Source organism: Phaseolus vulgaris, chromosome 11, assembly GCF_000499845.2.
Source record: "Phaseolus vulgaris cultivar G19833 chromosome 11, P. vulgaris v2.0, whole genome shotgun sequence".
Classification (NCBI taxonomy): domain Eukaryota; kingdom Viridiplantae; phylum Streptophyta; class Magnoliopsida; order Fabales; family Fabaceae; genus Phaseolus; species Phaseolus vulgaris.
In genome coordinates, this window is record NC_023749.2 from 43,133,304 (window position 1) to 43,155,634 (window position 22,331).

General features: G+C 33.0%; 1 protein-coding gene across 1 annotated transcript; it reads left to right on the plus strand.

The window, feature by feature from the left end:
* The first annotated feature begins 12,748 nt into the window (after positions 1 to 12,748).
* Positions 12,749 to 16,613, plus strand: LOC137832747 (G-type lectin S-receptor-like serine/threonine-protein kinase At4g27290). The gene is made up of 7 exons (XM_068641076.1): positions 12,749 to 14,214; positions 14,327 to 14,443; positions 15,045 to 15,196; positions 15,292 to 15,502; positions 15,611 to 15,845; positions 15,925 to 16,075; positions 16,225 to 16,613. Exons 1-7 carry the CDS (start codon positions 12,939 to 12,941, stop codon positions 16,522 to 16,524), a joined length of 2,442 nt encoding a protein of 813 aa, XP_068497177.1. The 5' UTR covers positions 12,749 to 12,938; the 3' UTR covers positions 16,525 to 16,613.
* Positions 16,614 to 22,331: the final 5,718 nt, after the last annotated feature.

The following is a 22,331-nucleotide window of genomic DNA, read 5'->3' on the forward strand; positions in this document are numbered from 1 at the left end:
TGTTTTTCACTTAGTTTGAAAAACAATTTTCAATTAAAAGGTTTGAGAATGCTTATGCTTTGGATTCAATCAAAAGTGGATATATACAATTAATCTACCCCAGATCCTATCTAAAGACAACTCAGCAACAACAAGCACATCTAGCCTTTCATTATCCTTCAAAGGGTTTGGATTCTTCAAAGCTTGAATACACTTAGTTCAACAACCAAGAAACGGTGATGCCTTCAGACAGCTCCAAAACTAGGGGTGAAAACGTGGTCATCAAAACCAACAGATCTTAACCAGTAGACAGTCAACTGGGCAACACAGTGGTTTTCTACAATTAACATCAGCACCTCCATCAGCATCACAATGAAACTAGTTCTACTATTGGTGATTTTGGTGTGTTGTCAATGGACATAGGTAAATCTTGGTGTTTTATAGTAATTATGGGATGGTTATGAAAGCGTTATTTTTCGGAAATAAAAAATAAATTTTGTTTTTTTTTTAATTTCTGGTAATGGTAATCCAAAATAGCAAATCCAAAATAAAAATAGGAATATAAATGTATATACTATACTAGAATGATGAATTCATAATATGTTTCCAAAATTAATAATGTTGCATTTCTGGATGAAACTCTAACGATAATCACAACTTAACATCAACTTCTAATAATTTTCATTAGGTTCATGACCAACCTAAAATGCACTTTTTCTTCTAGTAAACCAAAAGCTTTAAACAAGCTAAAAGGTAACCATATTTCTTTTTTATTTTTTTTATTATAAAAGTTTTCATGTTAGGCATCACTATGAAACTTGTCATCTCAGTTAGGCTGACACCTCAAGTAACAACAATCATCTGCCACCACATGAAAAAAGTGTTATTAAAGGAAAAAAGAAAGGAAATACATGTAAATATTGAGGGATTAGACCAGAACTCATATATTAACAAAACCAATAATTGGGTAGCCTATACCTATTTATAAAGAATTATAAGAAAAGACTAGATGGAAGCCTATTATACCAATGAAATTGTTCTCTATAAATAAATCCTAAGTTAGCAACCTTAGCAATACAAACATTCCCTTCACGAAAAATGTGAGAAACCCTAAACCTAATTTTCCTACAATAGTTAAGACAAGTGTTTCACCTATTACTAAGCATCCAAGGAACATTAGTTCTAGTAGTAAATGCATCACAAACCAAGATAGAATCACATTCAAGTCATAAATTAGTAAGATCCATCTTTTGAGTTTCTTCAATAGCATGTATAACTCCATAAAACTCAACAAGCAAAGCATTTTGACATCAAGGAAAGCAGAGAAACCACCAATAAACTCCCCCATACTTCTACGTAAAATACCTCCAAAAGTAGCAAGAGCAGCATGTTAGAATGGATGGATATAAACTAGAAGGGGGGGGGGGGATTGTTTAAAAAGGGTTTTCGAAAACTTTTAAGCCAAGAATGAAATTATCTCAAGAAACAATTGATAAGGAATCCAGTTTGCCAAAACAATAAGCAAAAACAACAACACCAGAAAAACAATCGGTTGTTTCACAGAAACAATCGGTTGTTTATACTAGTAAACAAATATCAAAACTGAATTTAAAGAGTTAGGGATAGAGAGAATGCACACAGATGTTTATACTGGTTCACTCTAAACCCAGAGCTACATCCAGTCTTCTTAGAAACCAATGAGGAATTCCACTAAGCAATCAAACCTAGATAACTTACAACACAACCAAGAAAGTGACCTTGATCCCCTCAAGACACACACTTCTCTTGGCCAACACACCAACACTAAGAATGTTGATCTTGATCCCCTCAAGAACACACAACATTTCTCAGCAAACACACAGAAGAAACTTGTTCAAGAGATACAAGGATTACACTTGTTACAGAAGTAAATCTGAAATCAATACAAGCAGAAATCCTATCTCACACTCTTTGATCAATCTCAATCTCTAAGCAATATCAACTCTTTTAAAATCAGAATCTTGTTGTTCTCAAAAGATTGTTATTTCTCAAATCTATTTTCCTGAATTTATTCAAAGATGTTTGTTATCAAATCTTAACAAACTTATTCATTGCATTTCAAGATTGGTCAAAGCATTAAAGACTGGAGTGCAAACAGTTAGAAAAACATTTAATGCTCAGTCAAAGCACAAAACAGTTTTTCTGTTATGGTACCAAAACAAACAATCGGTTGTTTTGGTTTTAACAGTTCAACCATTTGAAAAACAGTTTTCAATCTTTTATAAAAACATCTAAGTATAAAACAATCGGTTGTTTTTCACTTAGTTTGAAAAACACTTTTCTTTTGAAAGATTGAGAATGCCTATGCTTTGGATTCAATCTAGAGTGGATTACAAAACTCAAACTACCCCAGATCCTAACTAAGACAGCTCAGCAATAGCAAGCACAACCAAGACTTCAACATCCTCCAAAGGGTTTGGATTCTTCAAAGCTTGAACACCACTTGGTTCAACAATCCCCCCCCTATTTGATGAAGACAAATCCATGATGCTTGTGTTGTACCTGATTGAATCTGAAGCAGTTGCTGCAAAGCACAGTTTTAAGCAAAGCATAGAACTTCTGATATTTGGTTAGCACAGAAACAAGTACAGAAATTCAGAGCATAATATCAGAGTAATCAACAAACAAATATAGGAGCAAAAACCTATAAGGTTTCACTCATCCAAACTCTTTTGTAGAAAAAAAAAATAAAAAACTGAAATTTCTGAAATTAAACACAGCATATATCTCCCCCTATTTGTCTTCACAAATAGACAAAAAGAAGAGATAAAACAAGATAATAGTTTTGAATGCATCAGAATTAAACAGCAAAAGCAGCAAAAAAGAAAAAGTGATACATCCACCAAAAAAACAATGGGTTGTTTCGATACATCAACCGGTTGTTTTTCTTCATTCATCATCATCAACATATTGAAGATCAAAGATTTGATTCTGTATAGCCTCGATCTGTTCATCTAGAGTCATGAAGCGTGCATCCATGCTGTTAAACCTGTTATCAATCCTCTGGAAATTGCTGACACAGAGATCATGGAGATTCCTTTGATTCTCCTTAAAGCTATCAAGCCTATTTATCATAAGTCTCTCAAAAGGAGACATGGTTTGCATCCTTTCTTCTTGATTTCCAGCACCAACACTAGGTCCAACATCTTGATGTGCTTCAGGTAGATCTTCATGTTGAAAATCCATATCAGCAGGTTCATCTTGTTCATGATCAGCAACAACACTAGATGAGGCACCAAGGTCACCATCTTTGCTAATCCATTTGCCACCTATTTTGGTAAAACCCATTTTGTTGAGTGATCCATTGTTCAACTCTTGAGTTGACTTGACCAACTCAGATGTTTCATCCTCTAGGTTCACTTCAAAATAGAGTAGAAATTTAGATACCAAAACAGCATACGGATAGTGATAGTCACTTAACCTCATTGCCTTTTGCATGTGCTCTTTGATGATGTGGATCCAATTGATTTTGATCTTCTTCATGATGCAGAAGATGTACACCAGATCCTCCTCAGTAAGAACAGAATGATTGCTCCCCCTTGGTGTTAGAATCCAAGTCACAATGAGGGCTAGCAACCTTTCATCAAGCTTTAGGCCTCCAACCGAGCAAGTCCTAACTTGAACATGTTGGTTCTTCAAGCAACTCTTGTAGTATTGGATTTTGTTGAAACCCTCCATTACTCCAAGGTTTCCCTTGTTAATCCTGAGGCCTGAGTACTTTAGACCAGCAACAACAGCCCATACCTCATGGGTTATCTCCATATCTACATCTTTTACACGAGAAACTAGGTTGTTTCCCTCAAACTTGAGATTTGTGTAGAGCACCCTTATTAAATCTGGGAAGATGTTTCCCTTCATCTCCAAGAACTTTCTGAGAGATTGATCTTTGAGCAGCCTCCTTACATTGTCCAGCTTTTGGCTTTTCAACCAATCAAAGCACACAACCTTGGGGTTGTTTATCACTTTGGTGCTTGTTTCAAACCTATATCTCTCAATTAGATCATTGTCTCCAGAAAACCATCCTTCTAGCCTTCCTTCAGACCTTATAGCTCTGGTTTTGACTCTCTTTGAGGTGGGAGGAGTTGAGTCCATGATGGCAAAGGACAAAACAGAGAAAATCTCACTCACAGATTTTGCAAGAGATGTTGCAATTGGTTGTTCTTGTGGAAGAGATCAACTGCAACAGATTTTATAGTAGTAATAGAATTAACAAGCATTCAATGATATGAGTGGGTACCAGATTTTCAGAGAGAGAGGACTTGACCCTGCCCTGCACAGAAAACGTCAGAAAAAGCTGAAAATCACATGGTCTTCACATGTGATCTTTGACTAGTCATTAAGGCTCTTGAATTTCCAAGATTTTGGAATATATTCCTTTATGACTGTTGTAACTTCTCTCTGAACGTGATCAACTTTCAACACAGGTTCATTGACCAAGGATTCTCTCTTTAAATTGATCTGCAACGGATAGAAATTCAAAATAGAAATTAAATTGATTTCTTTACAATGCTGTCAGGCTCAAAACAATCGGTTGTTTTTCTACAGCAGTTAAAATGATTTTGAAATTTAACCATGAGCAGAAAGAGTTCAAAGCAGATGAAGTTAAGCATTTTAAAGAAGATATTTAACCATGAGAAAGAACTTTAAAACAGAAATTAAGAATAGAGAAAGGAAGGTCTTATCCTTTATATTGTTCTTTCAATGAGTCATGTGCTTTATGATCAAGAAGCCTCTTTTAACTATTGTGGGCCTTTGGAAAGATGCAGAGCATTGATTCAGCTTCAATGTTGGTCTTTTTCTTCCAAAAACTTGATCATATGACTTAGTCCTTCACACTTCTTTAGAATTCCTGCACAAGCATGAGTTCAAGCAACAAGATTTGGTCCCTTCACAAATGTGGGTCCAATTGATTTCTTTTTCTCATTTGGAACCTCACATCCTTTAGGAATCCATTTCATGTAGCCTCTAGGAACAGAGAACTTTCTTATTTTGCAGAATCTAACCGAATGGCCCTTTTTCATGCAATAAAAGCATGTAACAACCGGTTGTTTCGATTTAATAATTGGTTGTTTTACTGGCTTTCTTAAAAAAAAATGAAAACTTATCTTGTTGGTTTTGTGGATTGAAACCTAAACTAGCCTTTCCAAAAACACAGCTTTGAGATGCCAAGACATTCTCAAAGTTAGATTTACCTTTCGAAAGCTTGTCCACAGTGTCAACAAGATAATGAACATTTTTCTCAAGATTTTCACAATTTTCGCAAATGAGAGTGTCACACTTGCAAGAAGAATTTTTGAAATGATTTTCCATATTTTTTAAATCATTTTTAGATTTTTCAATCTCATCTTCAAGTGATTTCACTCTCTTTTCCAGCCAGCTGTTAAGTTCTTTCAATCGGTTGTTTGAAAGAACCAATCGATTAGCTTCATCATGAGTTTCTTGAAAAGCTTCAAATAATTCACTATAATTTTGTTCATTTAAAGAAGCACATGAACTTACCTCACTTGAGCTACAAGATTCATCATCTTCTTCAACTATCAAGCAGATGTTTGCTTTCTCATCTTCACTTGATGAAGAACTTGATGATGATACCTCATTTTCATCCCAAGCTATGTAGGCTCTCTTTGTCTTGCCTTTCTTTTCCTTGTAGCTAGACTTTTTCTCCTTGCTCTTGTTTGGACAATCTGCCTTTATATGACCTTGTTCACCACAGCCAAAACAAGTATAGTTATTGGAATTAAAATCATTTGATTTCTTGTTTCCATACCTATCTTTGTTGTTGTCCTTGTTGCGGTTCCTCTTCAAGAATTTGTTGAACTTTCTTGACAGCAAGCTAAGGTTTTCCTCATCACTGGATTCTTGTTTTCCTTTGTGCTTGGAAGCTTTTAAGGCTATGCTCCTTACATGTTTGTCTTCGCTTTCTTGAACATTGAGTCGATTCATCTCTAACTCATGTTCCCTAAGCTTACCAAACAAAGAAGCCATACTCAAGGATGTTAGATCTTTAGATTCGGAAATATCAGTTACCTTGTGTTGCCATGCTCTATCAAGACATTTCAAGATCTTGATGTTTAACTCTTCCTTTTCAAAGGTCTTGTCAAGGCTCATGAGATGATTGATGATATGCGTAAATCTTTTCTGCACCTCAACAATTGTTTCACCTTTGAGCATTCTGAACATCTTATACTCTTGGATTAGAGTATGCTTCCTAGCTCTCTTTACTTCATTTGTACCTTCATGAGTTACTTCCAAGGTGTCCCACATTTCTTTTAATGATTTGCATTGAGAGACCCTGAAAAACTCATCAGAATTTAAAGCAGATGTTATTATATTTTTGGCAATGCAATCGAATTTGGCCTTCTTGCTTTCTGAATCAGTCCATTGAGACCAAGGCTTTTCAATGAAAGATCCATCTTTTTCAAACTTTGGGACAAAAGGACCATTTTCAATTGCATCCCAAATTCCTTTGTCAAGTGATTCCATAAAGATTTTCATTCTTACTTTCCAAAATTGGTAGTTCAAACCACAAAACAGAGGTGGTCTGTTGCTTGAATCACCTTCCCCCAAAAGGTAGTCTATCAGCCATTTAAAAACAGTTTTAGGATCAACTTGAATAACTTTCAAGAACCAAGCTCTTGATGCCAATTGTTAGAATGGATGGCTTTAAACTAGAGGGAGAGGGGGGGGGGGGTGAATTGTTTAAAGAGGGTTTTCGAAAACTTTTAAGCCAAGAATGAAATTATCTCAAGAAACAATTGATAAGGAATCCAGTTTGCCAAAACAATAAGCAAAAACAACAACACCAGAAAAACAATCGGTTGTTTCGCAGAAACAATCGGTTGTTTATACCAGTAAACAAATATCAAAACTAAATTTAAAGAGTTAGGGATAGAGAGAATGCATACAGATGTTTATACTGGTTCACTCTAAACCCAGAGCTACATCCAGTCTTCTCAGAAACCACTGAGGAATTCCACTAAGCAATCAAACCTAGATCACTTACAACACAACCAAGAAAGTGACCTTGATCCCCTCAAGACACACACTTCTCTTGGCCAACACACCAACACAAAAGAAACTTGTTCAAGAGATACAAGGATTACACTTGTTACAGAAGTAAATCTGAAATCAATACAAGCAGAAATCCTATCTCACACTCTTTGATCAATCTCAATCTCTAAGCAATATAAACTCTTTTAAAATCAGAATCTTGTTGTTCTCAAAAGATTGTTATTTTTCAAATCTGTTTTCTGAATTTATTCAAGGATGTTTGTTATCAAATCTTAACAAACTTATTCATTGCATTTAAAGATTGGTCAAAGCATTAAAGACTGGAGCACAAACAGTTAGAAAAACATTTAATGCTCAGTCAAAGCACAAAACAGTTTTTCTGTTATGGTACCAAAACAAACAATCGGTTGTTTCCTCAAATGAATCAGTTGTTTTGGTTTTAACAGTTCAACCATTTGAAAAACAATTTTTAATCTTTTCTAAAAACATCTAAGTATAAAACAATCGGTTGTTTTTCACTTAGTTTGAAAAACACTTTTCTTTTAAAAGATTGAGAATGCCTATGCTTTGGATTCAATCTAAAGTGGATTACAAAACTCAAACTACCCCAAATCCTAACTAAGACAGCTCAGCAACAACAAGCACAACCAAGACTTCAACATCCTTCAAAGGGTTTGGGTTCTTCAAAGTTTGAACACCACTTGGTTCAACACAGCAGAACCCCTAGAAGCACCATCAATGTTAATTTTAACCCAACCTGATGAAGGAAACTCCCATCTAACAAGAAGAGGATCTAGAACTTTACCACTACCAGTATGAATACAAAAAACTTAAGCACATTGAAATCAAATATCATTGTGCATAGAACTTTTAGACGAGTTTTCCACTAGACAAGTGAGATCTTTGATGACCGAAATAGCTCTAGAAACATCAATTTTAACCTAAAATCTAGCATAATTCCTCACACGTCATATCATCCAAATAGAAAAAGTTATCACAACAAGCTTAATCAAATTAAGCAAAGAACTACCATCACTCTTAATAAAAGAAAGAAGATCATCGACATTAGAGAAATGAGAATTAAGAAACAAAAATTGAATCCAACTCCAAATAGGCAAAACATAAGGATATTAAAACAATAAATGTTGAATAAATTCTTCCTGCTTTTCACACAACGTACACATATAACATATATGCAAACCTCTATGCAGAATGTACTGGTCTGTAGGAAGTCGCCCATGAAAAACTTTCCAGAGTACTACAGTTTTGGAAGGAGGAATATATGGAGACCAGATGAGTTTTCCCCAACAACATGGAAATCTTGGATCCAACAAAAAAGTCCTAGCCGATTTGAGAGTGAAATGACCAGACTCGTCCAAAATCCAATTAGGAATATTCTGTTCCTGCCTAATCATGATATGTTAAAAAATGAGGCATCTGCTGTAAAGTTAAGGGAATATGCCAATCACTACCAGTCCAGAATTGTGAAACTGTATTCTGGATGCTAGAACCATCAGGTACCCTACAATGTTTGATAAAGAAGTAGTAGAACACCATTTATCATTCCAGAAATTAATAAAAGTACCTGTACCAACAGTCTAAGAAGTATGTTCAAGAGTAGTGTCATAAAACTGTTTAATCTCAGGCCAAATAGAGGAGGATCTATAAGCCATTCTAAGCTTGTACTTTGATTTAAGAACTCTGGCTTTCAAGAGAAAAGACCAAGGCTTATTACTATAAGCGAAAGTCCAAGTAAGCTTAAGAAGATACACGTTATTTTCATGATAAAGGTTAATAATATTCAATCCTCCATTCTTAAGAGGAGAACAAATCTAAGCCCAATTAACTGTAGCTATGCCTTTTTTCATAATATCATCAGTCTAAATAAAATTTCTACACCACTGCTCAACTTGCTTAAGAATAGAAACAGACTATTTATACGTATTAAAACTATAAGCTAGAGAGCCAGTGATCACTGTATTCGTCCCATCATGCTAAGAGATTTCACTTTCCATGATACTAGCTTTAATTTGACTTTATCCGCCAAAGGTTGAAGAAATCGACACTTTAGAGCACCAACAAAGATAGACACCCTTAAATAATTAAATGGTAAACCACCATGTCTGCAAGAATGAAGACGTTGAGTTTTGGTAACAAATCTTGCAAAAGTATCCACGGTGAAAAAACTACTCTTAGAATTATTAAGGTATAATTACCTTATTTGTCCCTACATTTAGGATCAATATTCAATTTAGTACAGTGGCTTTTAAAAAAATCAATTTGGTCCCTATGTTTTTTAAAATGTATCCAAATTGGTCCTTTTTGTTAAGTCGCATCATACAACGTCAAGTGATGCTTATGTGGTTCTGAGAGGTGGGATTGAGAGATGTGAGGTGTCAAGTGGCGGCGTCCCCTAAGGCCATAACCCCCACATCGTCGCCGGCGACAACTCCTCCCACCGTTGTGGCTCTTGTTCCAACGATCAAGCCTCCGACAATGTCTATTTCGGTTGCGGTGCTAGTGAGCTCCCCACCAGCTCCAACTTCGGTTAGTTCTCCCCCTTCATCATCGTATCATGGAGAGCCCGAATCTTTCACTGCCACACGTCGATGCATCTCGACCCTCATTTGGCTTCCCCTTAGGCACTGCCATTCTCTTTATCATCATCTTCACCCTCAATGGCGTCCTCTTTTGCTGGTACCACTGGGATAGGATCCGCTTCCTTCGTCAATCTCTCTCTCAGTCTGATCCCCAAATGCATTCCGATCTTACCAAATCTAAACACTTTACGGTACCTATCCATCCTTTTAAACAACACCCAATTCATTTTATTTACCAAAGTTTGTTTTTTTTTTCTTTTACTTTTTGTTTTCGTTAGGAATTTATGTAAAACAAAACCAAACAGTTTCTAAATAATTGGTCATTTTTCATTCTAGCAAGCTATAACAACTTGATCAATTTGACATTTATCATCTGCTTTGCAGGTTTCTGGACATAGCAAATTTTATATCTACTAGAGATCTAGAAGACCAAAAAAGAGGCCTTCATAACCCTTGGTGTGTCTACCCTATAACTCAAGTAGAAGAAGTGAAGTGTATACTAAGACTTCTTCCAATTTTGCTATGCACCATAATATACTCAGTGGTTTTCACACAAATGGATTCTCTTTTTGTAGAGCAAGAGGCTGCCGTGAAAAGTACAATATCCCATTTTAGAATACCACTTACAAGCATGTCTAGCTTTGACATCCTTAATGTAGCTATCTTCATTTTCTTCTACTGTCGAGTGATTGATTCACTTGTTGGATGACTTAAAAAGACAAGTTCAAAGGGTCTTACTAAGTTTCAGAGAATGGGAATTGTAAGCATGTGCCTACAGCAGCTCCCGTGGTGGCACTCATCATGTATGGAGTGGTGGCACTTATCAGCTCAGAATAAACCCTCTCAACATGATTGTTGGTGGTTTTTGGAGTGGTGGTTGAGAGTGGGGAAGGGTGGTGGTTTGGGTTTTTTCTCTGCGAAACCAATTTCATGCCTACCCAATCTGATGTGTCTTTTAATTGACAGTCCACATAACCCCTTCTCTCTGCCACATAAGTAACACTTGACGTCGTTTGGTGTGACTTAACAGAAAAGACCATTTTGGACACATTTTAAAAAACATAGAGACCAAATTGATTTTTTTAAAAACCATTGTATTAAATTGAATATTTACCCTAAATGTATGGACAAATAAGGTAATTATACCAATTATTCACATATTGATCCGAAAAAAATTGTCATATGTTTTAAGAAAAATACTCAAATTTCTAAGGGACTTATTATCTACCCTATAGAAAACAAATATGTCATCAACATATAAAATATGAGAGGGAGTGATATAACCTTGTGGGCTAGCCATATGCTGAATCTTCTTATCATTCACAAGCTTAGACATACCTCTACTTAGAACCTCCTCTGCGAGGCAGAAAAGCAAGGGAGATAATGGATCATGTTGTCTCACACCTCTACTAAAAGGAAAAAAACCCAACAAACCACCATTTATCCTGATAGAAAGCATAGCTGAAAGAAGGATTGTACTAATCCAACTGACAAATGAGGGATGGAAACTAAAGCATATCAAAACTAACAATAAGAACTTCCAACTCAAAGTGTCAAATGTTTTATGAATATCAACTTTGTAAGTTGCATTACCTCTTTTAACCTTTTTAGAAAAAATGTTAATAGCTTCAAAAGCAATAGCAATACAATCGTGAATTTGTCTACCTTGCACAAACCCATATTGACTAGGAGAAATGATATTAGCATCCATAATTGCAAGCCTATCTGCCAATATTTTGGAAATGATCTTAAATTTAAAATTAGCGACAACAATTGGCCTGAAATCTTTTATGGATTCAACACCCTTAGTATTAGGAATAAGAGAAACCACCTTACTATTCATTCCAGGAAGAATCCAGTTTTGTTTAAAAAACTGTTGAACAGCTTTGCAAACATTTATCCCAATAATCTCCAACAAGAATAATAGAAAACATCACACAAACCATTCGGACCAGGAGCACTATTACCATTAAGATTAAAAATTGCATTTTTTATTTCAAAATAATTCGGGCATTTAATCAACAAAATATTCTCCTAAAAGGAAACCATCTCAGGGATATAAGTACCAATAAACTCTTTTATACTACCAGTAGTATGATTATTAGAATGAGACTTAGCATAAAGATTTTTATAAAAATCCAAAATATGATCCTAAGTTTAGAATCCTCAATAGCACCATAACCCATAAACTATGAATTCCACTAGAATTATTACACCTTTTAACCACAACTTAAAAAAACATTGTTTGAATCTTCATCTTTAAATCAAAACATTTTAACCCTCTCTTTCTAAAACAAGTATTTATTTTTCTTTAATCCAACAATATTGTTAGAAAATTATTAAATTTTAAAACCATTCAATAAATTTTGTTTCTAGAACAACTAGAATGAACAAATAATTCCTCCCCTTACCGTTCCTTCTGATTACTTGTAAGTCTACATAAGGGCATTGAATAGTGATACATAAAATATTATTTTCAGCAGAAAATTGGTCAAGTCATCATCACAGAGGATTGAAACTAAACAAAATTCATTAAATATCATGTGCATCCATGACTGCATTTCTTCTCTTTATTCACAATTAATCTTCCCTGACATCAGCTAGTGGCTGCAAAATCAATTAAATGTCCAAAGGACGCGAGAAAACTTCATTCAGAATTGAAATTTGTTGGGTTGCATTATCTACACATTCCGTTTCCATAATAAATATAAAATATTATGACATTATTTCTAATCCAAAATTTTAACATAATAAATCTAATATATTATTTGTCTTATGCTATCCAATACTAATCTTTTAAAACTTAGATTAGATTTGTGAGAATTCCTATACATGTACGTTACATAAAATATTTCTTCCAAAACACAAAAACCAGGTTTCAAATATAAGGCACAATTATCTAGATGATGATATTTTAACACCCACCAAATAAAAAAAAAATATTCCTTTCACATCCCTAAATAATAATATTTACTTTACTTTTTAATTTTAATATATATTATTATATTATTAAAATGGGTGGTTATTGAATGTAAGTTTTTTTAAGAGTGTGAAAGAAACATTTCTTATATATTTGAGTACCAGTTTTAGATTGATACTTTCACACCTGTGCCTAGATTTTCAACTCTATACGTATGAAACCCACAAAAAAACATTATTGTGTCAAACTCTGATTTAGTCATCCTTCAGAAGCAATTCCAAACATCTGGTTTGAATATTCCAAGTGTACACTTATCAGCCCTTCATTTCCCGCATCACAACAATTCATAGACGTAGTAGAACAATTGAGTCCTGCATAAGCAAATTTCAATGGATATTCTTTCTTCATTGATCTTTGTTGCTTGTGTACTCATCCCTTCTCTCAAATTTTTCATAGCAGCTGATACTATTCGTTTGTCCCAGTCCATTAGTGATGGCATGACCTTGGTTTCCCAAGGTGAAACATTTGAACTCGGTTTCTTCAGTCCTGAGAACTCAAAGAATCGTTATCTTGGAATTTGGTACAAGAATATCACACAGACAGTTGTTTGGGTGGCAAATGGGGCCATCAATGACTCCTCAGGGATCTTAACACTGAACAGCACAGGAAGCCTTGTTCTCAGGCAGCATGACAAGGTTGTGTGGTACACAACAACGTCTGAAAAACAAGCACGGAATCCTGTGGCACAGCTTCTGGATTCAGGGAACCTTGTGGTAAGAGATGAGAGTGAAACAGACTCAGAAGAAGCCTATCTGTGGCAAAGCTTTGACCACCCTTCAGACACAATATTGCCAGGGATGAAGCTGGGACGGAACATCAGAACTGGCATGGAATGGAGAATGACAGCTTGGAAGAGTCCCAATGATCCATCCCCAGGAAACTTTTATTGGGGTCTATTGCCTTATAATTATCCTGAGTTTTATCTGATGAAGGGTACAGAAAAATTTGTGAGAATTGGACCATGGAATGGCCTACATTTCAGTGGTATACCAGATCAAAAGCCTAACTCCATTTATGATTTCAACTACATATCCAACAAGGATGAGATGTACTACACTTTCAGCCTCAAGAATGATGCTGTGATCTCAAGATTGGTAATGAATCAAACCAGTTATATGACTATTCGGTACGTATGGATGGAAGATGGACAATATTGGAAGTTATATAAATCACTGCCAAAAGACAATTGTGACTATTATGGAATATGTGGAGTCTATGGGACATGCACCATCACAGGCCCTCAAATATGTCAATGCTTATCAGGGTTCAGTCCCAAGTCACCACAAGCATGGAACTCATCTGACTGGTCTGATGGGTGTGTACGGAATAAGCCATTAAACTGCACTGAGAAACACAAGGATGGCTTTGTGAAAGTGAAAGGTGTGAAAGTGCCAGATACTACAAATACTTGGGTAGATGAGACAATAAGTCTAGAAGAATGCAGAGAGAAGTGCTCAAATAATTGTTCTTGTATGGCCTATACTAATTCAGACATAAATGGTAAAGGTACTGGTTGTGTCATGTGGTTTGGAGATCTAATTGATATTAGACAGTTTGATAATGATGGGCAGGATCTACATATTCGAATGCATGCTTCAGAAATAGGTATACTCAAGGACTTCACAATGTCAGTCAAATTTTTCATTATATCATACAATTACATTCATACACCTACTATCTGTTTTCTTATTTGGTTTTCTCAAATTGAACCATGAAGGGAAACAAGAAGGGAACAAGAAAGTGATAATAATAGTTGCTTCCATCATTGTCATCATTTTAGGAGTCATTTTCATTGGTTGCTATCGATTCTACACTGTCCGGCACAGCATAACTGGTAAAAGTAAATTTATTTACATTTCCTTAGATGGATATTATTTTTGGTTTCTTTTTTTATTTGATAATAGCTAAGAAACGCACCTGGGTGTTACCTATTCCCACAAATTTTATTACCCTTTCATTTATTCATCATTTATCCACGTCCAAATTAATTTCTAATTAAGTGCCATTGATTCATACAACCAAGATAATTCAAGGTAAAAAGTAGTAAACCAAACTAGATTTATTTATGGCTGCAAATCTTTTTAGTCTTTCAATGAAATCAGGTGTGCGTTGCAATGATAGTTTTTAGTCTTATTCTACATGATTGATTTGTTGTTAGGTAGTTGGGATTAGTAAGCTAAGAGTGGCTGATTTTATTGGCTAGTCATTGTAATTTCTTTATCTATCCTGTTCTTGCCAAAGTAAAAGGTATGAACAATGTATGAAAAATTGTATGCTGTTTTTTAGTAGTGCAAAATGAACTGCAAAAGGGAACTTCGACCATTGATTTGTTCAACCTCTACAAAAATTGAAAAGATGCTATGCTGCAAATTATTGAGTAAACTATCATATTCATTATGCCTTGAGTAAACTGAATCTCTTGTTCCATTTATCAGAGTATTCAGACACTGTACATGATGAAAATAGAGAAGGTAGTGAAGATGATCTTGATCTCCCATCACTAGACCTTTCAACAATAGTCACTGCCACCAATAACTTCTCAATAAAAAACAAGATTGGAGAAGGTGGTTTTGGACCAGTATACAAGGTGATTTGATCTTTGTTATGTTTCTAGGAAAAATACCTAAAAAATTGTCACTGTAATAAAGATATCTCATTTTACATACTTATTTGATTATGTAGGGAAAAACAGTAAGTGGACAAGAAATTGCTGTGAAGAGGCTTTCAAGAAGCTCTGGACAAGGAATGACAGAGTTCAAGAATGAAGTAAAACTGATAGCAAAACTTCAGCACCGAAATCTTGTTAAGCTTCTCGGTTGTTGCGTTCAGGAACAGGACAGAATGCTAGTCTATGAATACATGCCTAACCGTAGTTTGGATTGGTTGATATTTGGTATGAACATTACAAATTTCAAGATTACTTATTCTTGGAGGTTATGAAACCTAAAGTTTGAGATTTAGAATGCAAATGTGGTGAATAATATTAGTTCGTATGAAACAGATGATACTAAAAGCAAAATGCTAGATTGGCCTAAGCGCTTCAACATTAGTGGAATTGCCCGAGGTCTCCTTTATCTTCATCATGATTCTAGATTGAGGATAATTCATAGAGATCTCAAAGCAAGTAATGTTTTGCTGGATGACCAGATGAATCCAAAAATATCAGATTTTGGCATTGCTAGAATTTTTGGAGGAGATCAGACAGAAGGAAACACAAAGCGAGTAGCAGGAACATAGTAAGTATACCCCAGTATCAACTGTTGCGATTGTTATGCCACATTGTGTTTAACTGGTCTTTATTTTGATATGTTGCAGTGGCTACATGTCACCAGAATATGCAGCAGATGGTCTTTTTTCTATGAAATCTGATGTTTTCAGTTTTGGTATTTTGCTGCTGGAGATTATAAGTGGAAAGAGAAATAGAGGCTTCTATCTTGAAAACCAATATCCTAACCTTGTAACTCATGTAAGTATGTCTCAATTTGTTCATCTGCTTCAAACATTGGTGTTTTGAAGAATATAGTACTTTTGGGATTAAAAAGCATTTTTGATGTTTTTCCAATTTTGGTGTGTCATGGAAACTGGTGACATCAATTTTCTTATTCCATGGTTCAGGCATGGAGTCTATGGCAAGAGGGTACGGCTATAGAGATGGTTGACTCAAGCATTGAGGACTCATGTGTTTTATCAGAGGTTTTGCGTTGCATCCATGTGAGTCTCTTATGTGTCCAACAATATGCAGAGGATAGACCTGTAATGTCTGCTGTGGTTCTAATGCTGGGGAGTGAGAGTGAATTGGCTGAGCCAAAAGAACCTGGTTTCTATATAAAGAATGATCAAGTTGCAACAACTTCTACCTCAGGTCGAACTACCTCAACCAATGAAATAACTATCACATTGTTAGAAGCTAGATGAAACTACGTTTTATGTTGGAACGTAATATCGAACACGTTATCTTTTATTTCCTTTATTATTTTTTTTAATTAAAACATTTATTCTTAATATATTTTTCATCTAATTTTTCTATTTTCTTTTCTTTCTTTTCTTTACCTATATTCTTTTTCATCCTACAAAAAGACTTTGAGGGTCCAAAACAATCTTCATTTGACATATAAATGAAGTTTTCACTAAAAGATATGTTACATGAAGATTGGTGAGTAGTAAGACATACATAGATCATGTAACAATTTATGTTTTTCACGTTCATAGTGCAATTTGGTAAAACGATTACCATAATAAGTAGATTCAAGAAAATTTACATAAATGAGTAAGTTTGTGTGTTTGAATTCATACATTAAACCTTAAACTTAAAATTAACAAAGAAATTAAGGATGTGTACGACTTCATATATGGAAAGCATAAACTTGAAATTCACAAAGAAGTCAAGAACGCGTGAAATGACTTTGGGTGTTAAACTCTCACTCATAGAAATTGTACTCACTAAAAACGACTTTGATTTACTTATCACCTACTAATTGAGTGAAGTCGTGAGTGGAGATAATTTCATTTTTTTTAGAAGTGAAGTCATATTTCGATACACAACTTTTCTTTATTCTTATTTATTTTAGCAATTAATATTCATAAGTGACTATATTTTAATATGAAATATTACTGAAATTAGACACTTATCAACTCTCCCCAACTTAGAATCTTGTTTGCCCTCAAGCAAAGTAAATGAATATATTTGAATCTAAATATCAAAACAGCTTAATTCACTATACAACAGATTAAATTAGAAACCTATGATGCTTCCAAATTCAAATATAGAAAAATACAGACACACTCAACTTCCTGGATCAAATCAAAACAAATAAATGACAATACATCATGAAATTTCTTCTCATATACTCACAGGTAAGTGTTTCTCTCTATTTTCACTAAATCATAACAAATCACAGTTGCTTTTCATTTCATCTTCAAATCACAAACATATTAGAAACATGAATCTTGAGGTCTTTTCCAGGGTTGTACTGAGGTTGGGTTTCCAAAAAATATTGGTTTTTTCAGATAACAAAAATACACATCTTAAAGAAGAAAAACATACCTACAATCCAAATATAGCACATATGTGTTTTCAAATTTATTAAATCATAATTTGATCCTTCCTTCTTGTGATTTCCCTTTTTTTTCCACCTAACACTAAATAAGTTATATGAGACGTTGTGCCATATGGTGATCTTCTTCTTTGTCTTCTAGGTTGTCTTTATGAGTCATGTTCACTAGATATGATAGAAGGTGGCACAAATGGACTATCATCATCATTATCTTCAGCTTGGTTATCCTCACTTGGATTTTCAGACACTTGTAAAGGCATTGTGGCCTGATAACACTACATTGATGATATTGGATTATATGCAGATGGTGATGTCATTGTGGAAGTGAAAAAGATATTTGATGAACCAACAAAAAGATTTAGTTGAGATGGAAAAGTGATGTAAGTGTAAGGAACTTATTAGTATAGAGATTGAGAAGATCCAAGACTCCTTGAGACAATGGAAGAACATAGAAAATTTGAGAAAATTTTCCCAATATGAAACTTTGAAACTCGACACTTAAAGTATCCAAATTTTTGTACTTAAATCATTAGTTAAATATTTACAATTATAATTATCATCAATAAAATAAAACAAAATAATATATTGAAAATATATATCACATAGTTAAATAACAAAATAAATAGTTATCAAAATAATAAATAATTTTTGAAATAAATTAACAAATTACTAAAAAATTGTTAAATAAATCAAAAAAATTATCAAAAATTTATTACATAATTTGATTTATATATTTTAACAAATCGGCTTATTTTATAAATTAAATATTAGAATAAAAATTAAACAATTATGTCATGGCAATTGACGACAAATACTTAATTTGAACCCCAGAATGATAATTTTTAATAGAAACTCAAATGAAAATAATCAAAATTTAAAAATATAAGGAAAATAAAACTTAATTAAATTATTTTTTATTTTCCACACAAAGAAGTAAAGAGACTCATAATCTCAATTAATGACAAAATCTAACGGTAGACTTAAAAAATATACAATATTTATGTATTCAATAAAAAAATAATAAAAATTCACAAAAATTATCATGAATTTAAAATTCAATCTATCCTATTTCATGTAATAAATATTTTTGCAATATTTATTGGTATTATAATTTTATTTTAAATGTTATATTTTTTATAATAAAACAAATCATTAAAATATGAAGAAGAAGTATATTGAATTTCCCTCATTTGACTTAATTTTTAAATAATTTCCTTTTCCTTTTCAATTCTCTAGTTTCTCAATTTAAACAAAATCATTAATGATCCCAGCTATTCCCAGCGACGTGGTTGGTCATGTTCTACAAAGTACAAATGGAGAAGCGTGTTAGTAAGACGAAGGAAAATGACCACTTCAAAATGGACACTTCATCATGTCTTGGCTGCGCAGCCCCCACCCTCTATTTCTCTTCAACCCTTTCAAACGTGAAACCTACAATTTCATTATTTTTTCCGGAATATATTTTAAGAATACAATTTTTAACTATAAAAATTGTTTTTATAGTTGACTTTCTCGTCGGTTGACTAGATTGAACGTCTTCTTCTATAGTATCTTTTCGAGAATCAGATTCACGTATTATAAGATTTCGTTAGTACAGAGGGCGTCCTACTTATTTATTACACTCCTACAATCAAGTAGTTATGGTTGAACAAAAGTAACCATTTTAATATAGGATTCTGTGACTTTTTATATAATATTATAGAGTTAGATTTGAAATTGGTAATTTTTGCAAGATAGATCATGTTACAGATGTCAAATCTTACATTTTTTAATATTTTTTTATTGAATAATATGTTTTCAAAATTTACTCGGTCAGTGTAATTTTATCATTCTACTATTTCTATAATTAGGACTAAAAATAATATTGTACCTTAAATTTGCACTGAAAGATCTTATTACAATCAATTATTACATGTTATGATATAACTATATACTTCTAGTCTCTAATTTCATATAACTTTTTAGGTCTTAGAGAAACTACTCATAAAAAATATAATTGTTTTTTAGTCATTTAAAAAATAACATATAGAAACTACAAAAATGATGTTGGTTATTTTTTTCCCAATCCATTAAATATTGTTGCTTGTGTAGCAAACAAAGAAATGATTAATGAGTCGTCCACTGTAAGAAAAAGCTATGTATCATTTGACATGTTACATTTTAATTTTTGATTTATTTACATAATTCTGATTAAATTCCTAACCTTGATGAGAAAAGACCTTTGCTTCCTTCAAGCAATAAAATTGGTTGGGTGATGAGCGATTGCAAAAATCACGTTTTCCGTGACTATACTTTATTTGTGAGGTTTTTGTATGAAACTCAGCCATTTTTGTTCCTTATTATTAAGATAGAGTCGTTTTCTAAAATATTATTAGATTGGAAAAATTTGTTACCATGACATAATTTTATGGAAAAAAATAATAAAATCGTTTTGAATTAAACTCGTGCTATCTTGATACAGACCCATTTTAATATATTAAAAATTGTGTCATATAAATACTGTTTCAGTTTCATAATATTTTAAAAAGCAATGAAATCTATGTAGTATGGGATAAAAATTGCCCTAGTTAATTTTATACAAATTCCTATTTAGGCTAAGAGACCATAATCTTTTATTTCCTCTAATGAAATTGGTTTGATGTTTAATGTAATATTTCAGAAACTACATACAACTATTATAATACAAGTTCTACTTATTTCTATATAAAATTAGAGTTTTTCAAAATATTTCTTTTTACAAGATTTTGACTTATACAAATATAAATATTGACAATATAAGGTTTAAAACTACATCTCAAAACCCTCCAGACCCTCTGACATTTGTATGATCATCTACTCATGTATATATATATATATATATATATATATATATATATATATATATATATATATATATAATATAGTAATCGCAGTTCATAACACAACAAGAAAAACAATGATAAGTTAATGAAAAAAATCATAACACATTTAATTCATGCAAAAAGGACTAATCAAACTAATCATTTATAAACATTTCTTTAAATGTTGTCATATAAAATTTCAATACCAATTTCATCATTCATATAAACCACACATGGATCTATTTTTAATCACAATCATTGAATTTCACTTTAATCCCACTGACTACACATGAATCCATCGTCTTCTGAAAGACTCATTGAGTATGTCCATACCAAAAACTAACACCTGATCCAAAGATTATCAGCGAATCTAATAGAAACGATCAGGGTAAGTTCAAACATCCAATACCGAGTGTCTATAGCAAGACCCGGTGCGTATGAACTCCCTTTCAGCTTCTTGTCACTTGATATCTTAGTCTATATCAAAGATTAATTTTGACTTAGATCATCATTGAAGCTAAAGGATCTCTGTTAATTATAGGCTTTTCGTACTTAATGTCATCAAACAACAACTCATACATTATCCCAAATGTATGACATCAATTTCATACCATTTTCATCATTCATCTATTATACATATCATTCAATGACACAACATTTAAAAATTCATATCATTAAAAAACTTTTCCAACATAAAAAAAAAATAAACTTTCAAACTATCAAAAGATAATATTTATACATGTTCACACAACATAAAATCAAACAATTTTATCAACTAACATCCCTGCAAGAGAAATTAAAACTTGGGACCACGTCCCCTCCACATTCAGATCTTCTAGTCTACGATACTATTGAAAGCTAAAGTTAGCTTCCTTGACCTTCAATTTCTTATCTCGAGAAATTATGATTCAAGCAAGGGGAACCACTCTAAAATTTAGGGATCTAAAGCAAGTTATCCAAACATTACCAAATTTTAATACGAGCTTAATCAAATTGAGAGAAACACTTTTCTCAACTGGCCCCTAAGATTGATGACTAAATCACAAAGAAAAAAAAAAGATAATAAAGGAACTTTAGAGTGAAAATAAACTTACTCTGTATGAAAATCTGATCGGATAAAAATGTAGTTTGACTCCTCAGCTAATGTAGAGTGTGATCAGATTTTGAAATAGATGAGGTGTGAGAGATAAATTAAAGATAATAAGGAGAGAGTTGGAAAGATTGGAAGAGAAGAAAAAAATAAATAAAAAGACACAATGGGTGGGGGATTTCACGGCTTTGTCTTTTTTTTTTTAACGTTGTTACATTTGACAATTAAAAAAAATAAAGTTTTGGAGGATTAATTGTTTTAAAAGTAGTATAAAAAAAGTAATTGTTTGATGGTGAAGGACTACAAATATATTTAAGTTGATATTAATCATAATACAAGAAATGGGTAAAAGATTACCGTCGTTCCTAAAAATATGTGACAATGTCATTTCAATCCTTGAAAGCAACATAACTATTAAAAAGTTCCTAAATATAAAAAAGTTACTCAATTTTGTCGTTCTGTTGAAAGAGGTCGATTAAAGATAACGTTGTGAGAGTATAAAGTGTTTTTTTTTTCTTACTTTTGCAAGAATTATGACAACGACACAACACTTATTGTCAATTTAACCCTTGAACTTAACCATTTACTATCATTTTGATTTTTGAAAGTAAGTTTGAATTTTCAATTTAATCTTACATTATAAATAAATACTTGTAAAATCATCATCACCAAAGTTAAAATTAAACTTTTTATAACAAATCTTAAAGTTGTATACAGTAAAAAATTTGTGATATTTAT

What these genes read in the sequence shown, in the direction of transcription:
- LOC137832747 (XM_068641076.1), top strand. Translation starts at nt 12,939, where the DNA reads ATGGATATTCTTTCTTCATTGATCTTTGTTGCTTGTGTACTCATCCCT. An exon ending in GTTTTGGACCAGTATACAAG is followed by an intron (nt 15,197 to 15,291) that starts GTGATTTGATCT and finishes TTGATTATGTAG; the next exon opens with GGAAAAACAGTAAGTGGACA. An exon ending in AAGCGAGTAGCAGGAACATA is followed by an intron (nt 15,846 to 15,924) that starts GTAAGTATACCC and finishes GATATGTTGCAG; the next exon opens with TGGCTACATGTCACCAGAAT.